Source organism: Andrographis paniculata, unplaced genomic scaffold, assembly GCF_009805555.1.
Source record: "Andrographis paniculata isolate CXL003 unplaced genomic scaffold, ASM980555v1 Contig37END, whole genome shotgun sequence".
NCBI classification, from domain to species: Eukaryota; Viridiplantae; Streptophyta; class Magnoliopsida; order Lamiales; family Acanthaceae; genus Andrographis; species Andrographis paniculata.
In genome coordinates this window covers 5578675-5594504 of record NW_026137570.1, presented here as the reverse complement: position 1 = coordinate 5594504, position 15830 = coordinate 5578675, and the positions used below count along the sequence as shown (strand labels likewise).

Genomic DNA, 15830 nt, shown 5'->3' with positions numbered 1-15830 from the left:
TAGTTTGAATTTGAATTTTAATGAAATATATGTTATATATATATAAAAACATAAAATTTGAATTTAAAAAAAAAAAAAAAAACTAAAACTGTATTCTTACTAAGGATTGGATGGTGTTGCTTGTTATTGACTCTGCTTGGGATATTCATATACACGATAACTTAAAAAGTAGTATATGATTAATAAATAAGTGTCACTAATAATTCAGCCAACCACCGCCTAATATACATTCATACATACATACAATCAAAGCAAAGCAGCAGCAACAGCACGAATTCCATCCCTAAACACAATCAAATGAATAATGCCTTGAGTAGAGCATGAGCATGAGCATGAGCATACACACACCTCCCTCCCTCCCCTTCTTGTTCTTGAAATGTGATTGTGAGTGTGACCACTAACTACTACCGTACCAATTCACTGAGCACAGAAACACCTCCACCTCCATCAATGCTATGTATGCTGCAATTCGACTTGGAACGAATTCATCATCTGCCATCTCCAAAATATCCTCTGAGATTGTAAGTATGTATGTATGCATGCTAATGTCACTCCACTCCAGTTGCAAGACCTTCCTTCCTTCAGGTGATAGAAATGAATATTGAATATACACAATACAGCATCTAACTCAACTTCATCAACCACCAACATTCATTTCATTATCTCTTAGTGATCATTTTTATTGGAGCAACTCTGTCATCAGATCACCATCAGGGCTGCCCTCTATTTCAACATTCTGTTTTCCTTCCATCATCATCTCAGCAGCATTAGCATTCAACTTCAGCTGCTCTGCTTGTTCTTGCTCCAGATCATACACCTTGTCATTCATGCCTTCCTTCCTATAAGCATCCATCATTATAGAGTATGTCGCCGAATTTGGTTGGCACCCTTTCTCCTTCATTCTCTTGAAAACTCTCTCCATCTCCATTAAATCATCTGCCCCTGTGCACGCATACAGAACTGCATTGAAGAATGATGTATTCTCGGGTATCTCCAATCTTCCGGCTAACTCAACACTGCTAACCACTTTATGGAACATGCCTGCATTAGCATACCCTCTTATCAGACAGCAAAAGGTCTTCGTGTCCCCCTTCATGCCTTCCCCACGCATCTGATTAAATGCATACTCCATGTGCTTTGCATCCCCGACATCTGAAAATGCCTCGATTAAATTATTGTAGGTCGAGATTGTCCAGGGAAATGACAGCCTTCGCATGTACTCCATTACTGATGACATTTTATCATACATCCTTTTCTTTCCATAGGCACCAATCAGAATGTTAAACGTGCGTGTTTCTGGCTCAATTCCAAAGTTTCGGAACTTCTCATACCATCTTTCCATCATTTCAATCTGACCTTCATTACCAAATAAGCTAATAATAGTATTCATAGTCCACACATCGGGCTTGCTTGCCGTGCTGTCAAGCATCCTGGAAAGAATCTTCTCCATCTCTTCATATTTCCCTGCCTTCCCATAGCCACTTAGCACTATATTTTGGGTAACAGTATTTGGCACAATTAAACGTTCAGACATTTCATCGTAGAGAGACTCAACCATTTCAAACCGACGGGCATCAACACATGCCTTAATCAGTATACTGTACGTGTACACATCAGGCTGGCAAAGAGGAAGGGATTTCATTTGTCCAAGAATGTTGAAAGCTTTATCAATCAGATTGCTTCGACAACATGCAGCTAACAATGCTGTATATAATTCGGATGTTGGCTCTAATCCTTCTCCAAGCATTTCATCAAACAGCTGGCAGGCTTGTCCAGGTTGCCCAGATCTCCCAAGAAGAACCAAGAGCTTCATATAAGTTCCTTCCTTTGGCTGGTAAAAGGGTTGCATCTTTAGCATCCCAAAAACCTAAAATTTTGATGCCCAACAATATGCATGAGTTCTAAGTATCCATCGCCATAGCTTGAAAGGTAACTACGGACCCCTAAAAGAAAAGCAAAGCACAGCGTTCATAAAGGCTATTCTAGCCCGCTATTATGTCTTTTAATTGAGAAAACCATACACAGGACATGGGACATATACCGTTACCCTCTAATCTAATCTTCAACTCTTGAAAGAAATCGAAATCAATAATTATTATGCCGAGGGTTGAGATTGTTCTTCCATTGGAAAAGTAGCTATAATCTAGAATAAGGAACATGAATGAAAATGGTAGAAAGAACGAAGAGGAAGCAAATAGGGTTGAAGGAAGAAACGTTAGAAAGAGAAAGGAACCTGAAGAGCCCGGAGCCACTGTTTCTTGTCAATGGCTTCGGAGAGAGATTCAGTAACAGTATTAGCCCATGCCTTGGCGACATTCTTCCTGTCCAGCTTTTTCTTGATGTTCTTAATGGGGGTTCTCCTTTTATTGTTGTTGTTGTTGTTGTTGGTTGAGAATTGTGGAGTGGAGGTCTGAGAGACACCGGGATACTCCCCGATTTTCCAGTGCTTTTTCGGGGGAGGATTCAGGGTCGTTGTTGATGGCGACGGAGGAGGAGTGTCGGCGGAGGAGGAGGAGATTGGTAGACGGCGGAGTGTCTGAGGAGGGGGTGTGGGTTTAGCGATGGGCGGTCGCGAAGATGATTGAAGGAAGGAGGAGGAGAGCAAAAATTGAAATGCCGCTGCGGCCATTAGCGAATTTGATATCGAGCAGCAAAGATGGATAGAAGAGACAGATAGATATTGAGGCAGACGAGAGAGATTCAATTCCAAGGCTTTGTTTAGTTTAGGGTCTTCTATGCACATTCTTACAAGGTAGTATTTGGCAATTAAATTAGCTGTTTCGTCCAGTTAAAGAGTGGATTCAGTTGGTTTTACTTGAACATTTTACTTATCTTTTTTCTTTTAAAATTAAGACTTTGTTTCCACAATAGTTTTTTTCGAATTCCTAGTATGTATATATTTTTTCATAAAATCTAATATTCAATATAAAATTTTTATATTATTGATGCAATTACCTAATTTCGTATAAAATCTTTAAATTTGATGAATATTATTGTGTTTTTATTTCATTTTGTTAGACCTGGATGTCCTTCAATATGTATCTGTTATATCCCGATATTGATATGTGCATACCCTGTTGCTCACTGTTAGTGAATATTTCTAATAGTTTGTTGTTGCTACGTTGAATTGATGTTCACTTTCTTGCATTTTATCTTATTAAATATATTCAAAAGAATCGTGTTTTCACTCGTAAACTCGAATTTTTTTAGCATGACATTAAATTAAAATTGTGAAAACAAACATTTCAAACATTGCATTCATTACAAAGATTATTCCTACATCACTACGTATGTATGTACTCCTGTCCAAAACAAAGTTTTCATAACATTTACAAAATAATACATGCACTAAATTATTTTCACAATTTTCGCTCCACAAGATGGTTCCGTCTCACTTCGAGTACCTTTCTTCGTAGTCAAATATGATGATACGCTTTGGCGATCTTACCTACCAAATCAAAGGCCTGCTAGGTGATCGAATTCACTCAAGTTAGTAAGGACTCACTCACCTACTTTTTATCTATCTATTAATTGATTCTATCTACTAAATTCAAAAGGCAACCCAGGCAACCCACCGTTCTTGAGCCCACGAGTTAAGAACAACAAGTTCTTTATTACCTAAAGAGAATAACTGCCTAGAATAACAAAAAAGATTATATTTTTCAAGAAATGTAAAATCGTATGGATACGATCCTCATTGTGTACCTTGACTAATTGGATCGTTTCTTTGTGGATTCTTATAGAAAGCTTTTGGGGATGTGTCTCCGAGTATTCTTTTATCATTTCGTCCAATAAAATAATTTCCTCTAATTTAATGAACTTTTCCAGTATATACGGGTATGGATTCCTTGTTTCCGTACATAGTGGTTCGCATAAGGACATTGACTCCTTAAAGAGCTTGCTTTAATGACTTTTTTTTCCAGCACCCTAGCCAAGATGAAACTCGAACATACTCAATCTATGCGAGAGCAAAAGCACCTATGCTATCTCCGTACATTCTTTTTTTTTTTATGTCATGGTTAGTATAGTTTTTTTTATAGTCTATCATCGGTGCATGAACATAAAGAAGCAATTATGGAGAACCAAAATCAATATCCTAGTTTTCAATATCCAATAGAATAGGATTTTCATTTGAAGTGACATTGCCCGAAGCCATATTTCCTTTGTACACTAGGCACACTAAGTATATTAGACAAACGATGGCACCAAAGCTTAGCCTTTCCTGCCGGATCTATCACTCTGTTCATTAAATTTCAGCTATTAACCTAGTCCCATCAACTGAAGAAATGATGCACATACCAAAGGAGGAAGTCAGTTTGCTAAAGAGCATAGTCAATCTATCTTTCTTAGCATTTTATCAAATCATCAACAACTCGCCTTCTTTCCACACTGTTGCACCCTATGGTAGGACATGCCCTGTAAAAAGGAAAGTTAAAAATGTAACCGTTTTCGTAGAGCTCTTACTCTATCTGCTCTTGGTTTTCTAACCAGTGTATTTCCTCATCATAAGAGTTCTCAAGGGTAGAGCTGTCATTCCGGTGGCCTATCCATTGGAAATATTTGAGCTGTGAACATAGGAACTATTGGCAATAACCGTTGGTAGAGTTTTTGTTTCCGGTGTAGATGTTATCAACTCAATAAGGCGAAGAGCAAGGCCAAATCCCTCTCTCATAAAAATTCTCTCTCATCTCCTTCTATTGAAGAAGGGCCTTCACTAAATAGCATTCACAACCTTTTCACGTACTAATAGTTTGGGTTCTCGCACAGTTTATGAATCAATACAAACCTTGGAAATCTTGTATTCTACTACATCTACAGAAGGAAGACAATAAAAGAATCCCGATATTAGGACAAGGATTCAAGTTTAAAGAAAGTCAAATCTCACTTATACGAGTATCAAAGGACCTATTAGAGAGTCTGTCAATAGAGTGAGATAGCTTGTTGAATCATTTTTCACTATAGAACGACTATAGAACGGTATAATATAATAAGAAATTTTATATCTCGAACTCGTATGAGAATATAATAAGCACAAAAAAAGATGCGAGTGATCCATTTCAGTTCATGGCAAAAATCCTCCTTAGTGAGTATGATGATAAAAAAGAATCAAACATGCTTACGCCTATAAGTCATGATGTATCTTCCGGTGCTTATCAAATAATGAGTTACTTTTTGCTTAACTACGAAATGACAAGGTGTACAAATCTCTTATCCAGCAATGATAACAAGATCAAAGATCTATATACCCATCAAGTCCTTTTTAAAGAGTGAAGTCGTAATAAGGTACTGGAAGGTACGGATGGATCACCTTCTTTTCAGGGAGAGCTAATGTTTGTTGGGTACTTTGGTTTGATACTGCTTCGTACCCAAAACAAAAGGCAGGGAGCTATGTGTGAGTAAAACTTGGAGATGGAAGTCTTCTTTCGTTTCTCGACAGTGAAGTAAGACCAAACTCATGAGCTTATTCTCCTAGGTCGAAACAAGTTGATAGGATCCTCTTTGTTACGTCCCCATGTCACCACACGGGGGGCAATGGGGGCGAAAAAAGGAAAAAAAGGGATGGGATTTTTCTCGCTTTTGGAATACCGGGCCCCTAACGGGAGGCTCGCACGATAGGCTATTAGCATAGTGGTAGAGCCAACCACTGATAATTGCGTCGTTGTGCCTGTGGCATGGCTTGTTTGTACATCAAGTAAGAAATTGTATCGCCTTCAGAATGTTGGCGCCAAAGCCTTCAAGGAAGGCCGCCTTCGGTTGGTCGAAAAACCTGACATTTCAAAAACAACATATTTTCCACACGAGTTTTTAATACATGTTTTCATACCTCTAATATCCTAGATCATTCATAACTCTTTCAAGTCCATTTACCTCACCTTTTTTCAATTAGTTATTGAATACATTAATGCACTAATTTTATGGGAACAATTAAGTGATTTGAGATATTGTTGACTCTCAACAAACGGTCTTGTTTCATATATGGGATTTTGTATGAGTTGTCCCCCTTAACCTTCATTACTTAAATCATGCAATTTTTTACAATTAAAAATACTTTGTTTAAATATTGTGGTGTCAATTATTTGAAACTTGCATCGACAACATCAAGTAGTTTATTGATATTCTTGCATGATTTTTCTTTTTGTAAGCTTTGAATCGCTCGAAATCATCCTAAGTTATTAATATTCATGTCAGGAGAATTAGGCAGTTATTGAATAAGAACAATGTAAAAACCATCACTAATAATGGCATGAACAAAATTTGTATCATCCTCTTTTATATATAATTTTGCATTATTTTGATTGATTGACCGGCCACTTTTCCTTTATTGTTGGGACAATCTGCATATAGATAAACACACATTAATTGCATAGTTAATCTTATATACATACATAGAATGAAATGCAACGACAAATTAGAAAAAATAATTTATCTTCTATTTTAATAAGAAAATAAAAGATATTGACACTATATTTTCTTACATTTTATGGTTTCAACTAGGAAAATTGAGCTAACTTGATTAGTTAAACAACTTTTAGTAATATGCTTTGTTATAGATTGAACTAGTTTAGTTTCTAATATACCGGCCACTCAATTTTCGCTTGACCTTCTTGTTGGCATTTCTGTGAATGGAAAACTTTTATTTTTTCATCAAATAATAAATTCTCATCCTCATTTCATATAGGTCTGGATAATGTACACATAAATATAATCTTTGTGATGAACTTTTTTTTTTTTTTTTGTTTTTGCAAGCTCTATATAGATCATTCTCATTAATCAGTTTGTAGCCTTTGTCATATAAAACAATTTCTCATTAATGTTTAGTGTATTATGCACATTTAGAAATGAGATTTTCTCAATATAACTATAAACATCAATAGCTTGTATTAAAAAACATAACCTTGCTAGTTTGTTAGCATCTGTGAGTTCATGTTTTATTGCACTTGTATATGGTCTGATATGCTTCTCCTTAATCATCTGTGTACAGTTGATTTTAAATATTCTACCTGTTACGTACGAAATTTAGAATTAGGTTAAAAGCCCAAGGTAAAAAGAAGAATGGGCCTGACAATAGAGTTGGTTGAACTAGCTGAAGGACGCCGTGTGGAAATCAAGGAAAATACAGGACGGAAGGTTTTCAGGTCGGGAGGTCCTCAAGACGGAAAGTCATCAGGACGGAAGGACCTCAGGTCGGTAGGTCCTCAAGACAGAAAGACCTCAAGTCGGAAGGTTTTCAGGTCGGGAGGTCCTCAAGACGGAAAGTCATCAGGACGGAAGGACCTCAGGTCGGTAGGTCCTCAAGACAGAAAGACCTCAAGTAGGAAGGTTTTCAGGTCGGGAGGTCCTCAAGACGGAAAGTCATCAGGACGGAAGGACCTCAGGTCGGTAGGTCCTCAAGACGGAAAGACCTCAAGTCGGAAGGTTTTCAGGTCGGGAGGTCCTCAAGATGGAAAGTCATCAGGACGGGAAGTCCGCAGGTCGGGAGGCCCTTAGGACGGGAAGTCTGCAGGTCGGGTGGCCTTCAGGACGGGAAGTCCGCAAGTCGGGAGGTCCTCAGGTCGGGAAGTTCTCAGGTCGGAATTCTGCGGCAGAACCAGCAAATCGGGTGGTTTGTTAGTCGGGATGTCTGTAGCTAATCCAAACAAGTCAGATGGTTTGCAAGTCGGGAGGATTGGCAGTCGGACCCATACTATTGTAGATTGGCAGTCGGGCCAAAAGGGCGGAAGGTCTGTGGTCGGTTCAAAGAGTGAAATATAGGGATAATTTTGGTCTGCGAGGACACGTGTCAGCAGGAGAAGGGTTGGAAGACGGTTGGGAAGGAGACGTTGTAACCGTTCGGGCGACGGTTTTCAGTACAGTTTCTTCAAAGAATATTTAAGGATTTGGATAATCATTTGGCAAGGCATCTTCAATCAACTTCAACAAAGCAAAGTCAGATTTGGGGATCACCACTTTAAATTTCAGTCTTTTATTTTCTAGTTTATTTTATGTACCGTACAGTGTTTAGAGATTCCTAATCTCAGGCACTAATTAATCAAGTTTAAGGATATTTTCTATATCTTTGAATTTTACTTTATTTTTGTTGAAAAATTACATCAACAATTTGGCGACCACAGTGGGAGCAAGACAAAATTGCTCATTCCAATTCCGGCGATAATTTCATACGTCTTAGATCCGGCCGTATCATCGGAAGGGTCCATATGGCAGGTTCACAACCTCAGTCATCTTCGGCACCGGTGGGAGAATCCGTTCCACCACCTATTGTGCCAAATGCCGGGGACATCCCACAACCACCAACTGATTGGTGGTCTTATGTTCAACAAATGAACAACCAGCATACTTTGGTTATGCAGAATATGTTGCGTGAGCAACAAACGAACATGTTGCGTGAGCAACAGAGTCTGATGCAGAACATGATAGATCAAGCACTGTCAAGGGTTAGTCTTCAACCCACTCAAACGCCACCAGGAGTGTCACCGTCCAGACTACAGGCAAATTTTGCAGGGCCATCATTCGTGGATAGTACATTCCCAAGTGCCACAAATCCCAACCGAATGGATAGGGGAAAATCTCCTTTGACTTTTCCCAACAATGTTCCACTGGGACCAAGGGTTACCAATCCGCAGCCGAACAATTCAAGGGAGGACAGGCCTGAAGGATATATACATGATCCTATTCATATTCCTGTGCAGGATCCGTTCCATGTTCCTGATCATCAACGCTTTCATGTAGATCCTGATGAGATTGCACATATATTAAGGGATCAGTATGGATTAACTCCTCAGATGGCTAACCGCCCTGCATATCAGAGACCTTTCCCAGAAAGGATCATTAATGAACACCCTCTCCCAAGGAATTTTCGACCACCCGATTTTCATGCATTCTCAGGGGAGGACGGATCTTCCACCATAGAACATGTTGGTCGGTTCACAGCACAATTAGGAGAAGTTGGCAATAACCCTTTTTATAAGTTACAGCTGTTTGGTTTATCTCTTACTAGAACGGCGTTTTCGTGGTTTGTAAGTCTGCCTCCTGGACAAATTCAGACATGGGAAGGACTGGAGATGGCATTTCACGCTAGATTCTTCAATCCTTTACCAGTTGTTTCTTTAACTGATTTACTTGAATTGAGACAGTATCCAGAAGAAACTGCTTCACAGTTTATAGAAAGGGTGCGATTGATGAAGGGACGATGTCCTACGGTAATCAGTGAGAAAGAGATGACCAATTTAGTGGTCCGGAATATGCATACTCGTTTAAGAAAGGCACTCACTGCCCTGGATGTTGAGGATTTGGCAAGTCTTGCATCCAAGGCAGGACGTCTAGAGTCTTTGTTCAGAGAGGAAGATCAGCATAACAGGCGTAATAGAGCCCAACATATGGCGAGTATGGGAACAGAAACATGTGACTTTGATTTTAATCAATCAGAAGAGATGGCAGCCGAAATCCTTTCTGGAAAACCTTATGTATGCCCTAAATTGAAGCCAGTACCAGGATCTGAAGGAAAAGAGCAACCGACGTTTGATAGTTCGAAAGCTGATGAAATCTTTGATATCCTACTGACTGATGGGCAGATCCGTATTCCAAAGGGGCAAAGATTGGCCACTAAAGAAGAAATCAAAGGGAGACCATATTGTAAGTGGCATAATTCTTTCACACACAATACAAGTCAGTGTACTCATTTCAGGAAGGAAATTCAAAAAGCCATCAAGACAGGTCGGCTCAAATACATCACTCTAGGTGTAGACCAGCAACCGTTTCCGAAAGTAACTACGGCAATGGTTGACATCCAACCAAGTTCGGAAACAGGGAAAAGTTCGGCCAATAGTGGACAAATAGGGGAACGAACTCAGGCAAACCCCGGAACAAAGAAAGGAAATCAGCCAAACAGCAGCCGACCTGAAGAACGACTCAAAATTGTTGAAAGGCCAGTCGCTGAAAAATGGGACCGTCCAGACGGTTCTTTTAATGTGGAGGTGAAGGAAAAGGTTTTAGTGCGTGACCACCCGACCAGAAAAACAGGTTCAGTCGGGCACAATTGGGCTCGAAATAAAAAGCCTTTACCCGTTGATATAGATCCTCGTTTCCCAGGTATGAATCGTACACAGATTCGCAATGCCAAACGCAGGTATGCTGCAAAGTATGGGAAACGAGTTCCTTCACCAAAACAACGAACCGACGAACAAAAAGCAGCCGACCACTTGGCAGGAGATCAGTCCATTCGGGTCTTTACAGAACAAACAACCAACGAGCAGGGAGCAGCCATTCAGTCTCCAAGAAGTCGGTCCAGTCGGGTCTGGTCAGGAAAGCAACCGAATGACGGATTAGGTGCTTCCGACTATACCAAAGGAAGTTCGTCGGGACAGGGGAAAAGTAAAGGAATGGCAGATGAAATAATTAGAGGTTTTCGATGCCAACATTGTGAACGGATCAACATCAATCCATCTCCTGAGGAATTCCGCATAGAATCTTTGACGGTTCAATCTCGGGATAAAACAAAGGAAGAAGTTGTAACTACAGAGGAAAGTTCAAGATCGGTTAAATCTCGTCTGGGACCACGAATCCCTTGTCGAATGACAGAGATTAATCAGATGAGAGATGAACCGATGTGGGCAAGTCTGGTAGATGATACTATGGACGAACCTTTATGGGCATTATTGGTAGATGATGAATTAGAGGAAACAGAGTGGGCAAAGACTACAGATTCCGAGCCTCAAACGGAGGCACCTTCGATTGTGTTTCCTCCTATTCCAGAGGGTGCGATCTCTCATTTGAAACCTCTGTATGTTAATGCTCACATTTGTGGGAAACCAATCACAAAGGTTTTCGTGGATAATGGAGCAGTCTTTAATGTTATGCCATTGAAGACTCTCAAGAAGCTAGGGAAAGGAATTCATGATCTGTCTCCTGTGGAATTCGAAATGACAAGTTTTACAGGGCAGCCGACTAAGCCTGAAGGCATGATGGTTGCCACGATCGAGGTCGGGCCTAAGAAGATCTCCACCGTTTTCTTTATTGTGGACGCAGATACTACATACTCTCTCTTGTTGGGAAGAGATTGGATTCATGCCTCTCAATGTGTGCCATCAACCTTGCACCAACAATTAATGTTCTGGGAAGGAAATCAGGTTTTCAAAATGGAAGCGAATGACAACCCATTCGATGTAACAGAACAAGTTGAAGAGTCAGTGTTTTATTCCAGTCATTTGGCTCCGATGTCTCAGTTGTATATGGCCAGGGAATACCCAATCAAGGGTTATAAAGTCACTGGCCAGAACTCGATGTTCTATTAAAAGAACACCTTTATTGTATGGCTCATGATAAAGCCACACCCATTCCCATATAATTTGTTTGTTATGGAAGATACAAGCTTAGAAGTATGTAGTTCTCTTATTAATAAGTTCTATTTAAAGCAGTTATTACATAAAGCAGAAAATAGTAAAGAGATTCTGGATGTTCACCTCCAAGAAGATGAACAATTTCGTTGGCCCGATTTATTAGAAAAAACAGAACCAACAGCTTCATCACAAGACCCATTATTGGAGTTTAATTTAGGAACCGAATTGGTTCCAAAAGTGATCAGGCTAAGTGGTTATTTGTCTAAAGAGCAACAGACAATGATGCTCGAAGTTATTAGAAACAACATTGATTGTTTGGCATGGGATTATTCAGAGATGCCTGGTTTGACAAGGAGTCTAATAGAGCATCGATTGCCTATCAAGGAAGGTTGTAAACCTTACAAACAACCTCCAAGGCGAATGAGCCCGGATCTGATGCCTCAAATCAAGGAAGAAATCCAAAAACTTCTCAAAGTGGGTTTCATTCAGCCTTGCCGTTATGCGGAGTGGCTGGCTAACATTGTGCCAGTGGTCAAGAAAAATGGTAAGATAAGGATATGCATTGATTTCAGAGATTTGAATCTAGCTACCCCTAAGGATGAATATGTGATGCCTATGGCCGACATGTTGATAGATGCAGCAGCAGGGCATAAAATCCTTAGTCTGATGGATGGTTATGCAGGTTATAACCAAATATTTCTGGCAGAAGAAGACATTCCTAAGACAGCATTCAGATGCCCAGGGGCTTTAGGTATTTATGAATGGACAGTCATGCCATTCGGGTTAAAGAATGCAGGGGCAACTTACCAAAGAGCCATGAATTCAATCTTTCATGATTTAATTGGCAGATCTATGGAAGTTTATATTGATGATGTTATTGTTAAATCTGCCAGTTTTGACGAACATTTGAGAAATCTTGAAGAGGCATTCGAAAGAATGAAGAAGTACAAGTTGAAGATGAATCCAACCAAATGTGCTTTTGGAATATCAGCCGGGAGCTTTTTAGGATTTTTAGTTCATGAGAGAGGAATTGAAATTGATGCCAATAAGGCTAAAGCCATTCTTGATAGTCGGCCACCCAAGACGGTTAAAGAAATCCAAAGTCTTTTGGGTAAGGTGAACTATTTGAGGCGCTTCATTTCTAATGCTGCTGGCAAGGTCAGACCCATTACTAAATTGTTGAAAGCTGGAAAAAATGCGTTTGAATGGGGTCCCGATCAACAGATGGCTTTAGATGCTATCAAGCAGGCATTGGTTCACCCTCCAGTCTTGATGCCTCCTAAACAAGGTCGGCCACTCAAACTTTATTTGGCAAATACATATGAAGTGGTTAGCTGTTTATTGGCACAGGATGGTGATGACGGGAAGGAAAGGGCAATCTACTATCTCAGTAAAACCCTTACAGGACCAGAACTGAATTACACTATGCCAGAAAAAATGTTTTATTCATTGGTCTTCGCTTGTACTAAACTCGAGCATTATTTGCTGCCCAGAAGAATTGAGGTCATATCAAAGGTGGATCTCATCAAATTGATTTTGCAGAGACCTACTATGAAGGGCAGACTCATGAAGTGGGCCATCAAATTGGCTCCTTTTGATCTTCAACATTCCCCTTTGAGGGCAATCAAGGGACAAGCAGTAGCCGACTTCTTAGCAGAATTCTCACAAGTCGGGTATTCTCTTTGTGATAGTGTCCGACCATTTAGTTGTTCATCATATATGGATAATCTACAGGTCGGATGTGTGCCTTATATAAGTACCAGAACATGGTTGATGTTCTTTGATGGTTCTACCTCTGGAAACAAATCAGGGGCAGGGGTCTTTTTGCAAGGACCTGACGGTCAGAAGATCAACTTACAACTACGATTGGAAGCCATGACCCATAATTCGGCAGAATATGAAGCTTTAATTTTGGGTTTGGAGGCTTTAATAGCCAGGAAGGTCCAGTCTGTAATCATAAGGGGGGACTCTCAATTAGTAATCAACCAGGTAAACAATCAATATGTTTGCAATTATCCTCATCTTCGCAGATACAGGGATATTGTGGGTCGGTTACTGACAAAAATCTCAGAAGTAATAATTGAGTTCATTCCGAGGAAAGAAAACCAACGTGCTGATGAGTTGGCTCAAAGGGCCTGTAAAGGAATTCTGGAGGATATGTGGTCGGAGGTCAAGTCGGGCATAAAAGAAAAGACAGACCCAATATGTGACCGAATGGTCGGGCAGGAGACTGTCGGACAGGAGCCCGACTGCGAAGTTACGGTCGGGCAGGAGACTGTCGGACAGGAGCCCGACTGCGAAGTTACGGTCGGGCAGGAGAATGTCGGACAGGAGTCCGACTGCGAAGTTATGGTCGGGCAGGAGACTGTCGGACAGGAGCCCGACTGCGAAGTTATTGTCGGACAGGAGCCCGACTGCGTAGTTACTAGCGGGCAGGAGTCCGACAGCGAAACAGTGCCCGATTGGAGAACAGAGCTTATCATGTATTTACAGAATCCAGGTGCGAGTGTTTCGATTGCGACACGATTGAAAGCTTTACGTTTTCAATTGATAAATGGAATTTTGTATAAGAGATCATTTGAAGGGTTACTTTTGAAATGTTTGGGGTCTAAAGAAGCTCTAGAGGTAATGACAGAAGTACATGGTGGGATATGTGGAGCTCATCGGGCAGGTCTGAATATGAGATGGGCCATTCATCGTTTGGGTTTTTTCTGGCCAAAGATTTTTCAAGATTGCATACAATTTGCCAAAGGCTGCCAGGAATGTCAGAGACATGGAAACTTAAACCATTTGCCAGTAACCGAATTGCAATTTTTGGCAAAACCATGGCCTTTTAAATCATGGGCTATGGATATTATTGGTAAGATACATCCCGCTTCATCGAAACATCATTGTTTCATATTGGTCGCGACTGACTACTTTACCAAATGGGTAGAAGCAGTTGCTTTGAAAAATGTGGATCAGAAAGAAGTGATAGACTTCGTTTTGAACCAAATTATTTACAGATATGGTATTCCTCAGTCTATAACAACCGACCAAGGCCTGGTTTTCACAGGGGAAAAGTTCTCTAGTTTCTTGGCAGAATTCGGTGTTCGATTACATCATTCTTCACCTTATTATCCCCAAGCCAATGGACAAGCGGAAGCAGCAAATAAGATTATTATTGGGATTATAAAGAAGATGGTTGAAGGGAACCCAAGAAAGTGGCATTTGTTATTGTCTCAGGCTTTATGGGCACATAGGAATACCAGGAATACGGCCACAGGGTTCTCACCTTACCAACTCACGTTTGGCCAAGATGCTGTTTTACCAGCCGAAATCCGGGTATCCTCTGGCCGAACAGAGTTTACTGATGGTGGTCTTACAAAAGAATACCAACAACTTATGTTGCAACAGTTGGAGGATTTGGATGTTAACCGTCTCCATGCAATAGATCGAAGTGTGAAACAGAGTGAAATCAGAGCAAAGAGTTACGGAAAGAAAGTTCTTCACAGGACATTCCAAAAAGGAGACCTAGTCTGGAAGACCATCCTTCCTACATATAAGAAAACTGACCAATTGGGAAAGTGGTCACCGAATTGGGAAGGACCATACATTGTTCAAAAAGATATGGGGAATGGCGCTTTCATTATTGTAAATCATGAAGGGAGAAGAGTACATGATTGTATTAATGCTAAATATCTGAAGAGGTATTATCCTGCCTTTTCAGATAACAAAACTGCCTGAAACAAAATATTATTCTCAGAACCCATTTGTGGGGTTCGAACCTATTTAAAGGTTCATTTCTGTTAGTCATCATGTATTTGTGAGAAATTTTCTGCCTCTGAATCAGACTTTTCATCCCAGTGAGTGGATATTAGCTCTGGTTCTTCTTCAATAAGATCTTCCAAATCTGGTCGGTACCTTTCCCATTGGCTTTGCATGTCGTCTAAATCTTGATGGGTACGTGCTTGCATGTCTGTTATGGCTTGATGTTCACGGTCAACAATGGTCCGTAATCTTGAGAAGACTTTTCGTTGATTGGAAAATATATTATCCCAACCAAGGTCTGGAAGTATGGTTGCTGCGTGATTTTCAATCATTTCCATGTGATGATGGAGATCAGGAATGCGGCTAAGGATGTCACGAAGAGGTTCATATCCCTCAATGATTTTTTCCATCAGGCGGATGACGCGATGAATGGTTCTTCTTCCTCGTTGGGAGAATCGGAATTTGAAGTCTAGTTGCTTGAGTATATGTAACAAGTCTTCTGCATGGCCTCCAATAGGGTGATTACCTACAAAGAAGGGTTGAAGAACACCCTCCCAGTTGCTTGATGGAACATGAGGTCGGTCATTCGCCATGTTTGTTAACACTTCAAGTGTTTTGATTTTCAAAATATGCCTTGGAATGTGTTTCTTAAAATATGAGAAACAATGTTCTTTTAAAGAAGGAGTTTGTTTCGATTCCTACAAAGTTGGAAATTGAAAGGTGATCCTTGTTTTGAGAGAAGAAAGA

At 40.3% G+C, this 15830-nt stretch overlaps 1 protein-coding gene across 1 annotated transcript; it reads right to left on the bottom strand.

Annotated features, from left to right (window-relative positions):
• Positions 1–161: 161 nt before the first annotated feature.
• Positions 162–2744, bottom strand: LOC127250624 (pentatricopeptide repeat-containing protein At3g06430, chloroplastic). Its single transcript, XM_051273998.1, has 2 exons — positions 2234–2744; positions 162–1867 (listed from the first exon to the last, which is right to left on the bottom strand). The coding sequence occupies exons 1-2, from the start codon at positions 2741–2743 to the stop codon at positions 680–682; spliced, it is 1698 nt and encodes a 565-aa protein (XP_051129955.1). The 5' UTR covers position 2744; the 3' UTR covers positions 162–679.
• Between the last annotated feature and the right edge of the window lie 13086 nt (positions 2745–15830).

Bases quoted from the DNA above. Each gene is read 5' to 3' on its own strand.
- LOC127250624 (XM_051273998.1), bottom strand. From the start codon at position 2,743: ATGTGCATAGAAGACCCTAAACTAAACAAAGCCTTGGAATTGAATCTC. The intron at 1,868-2,233 runs GTTCCTTTCTCT...TCAAAATTTTAG, and splicing joins AGTGGCTCCGGGCTCTTCAG to GTTTTTGGGATGCTAAAGAT.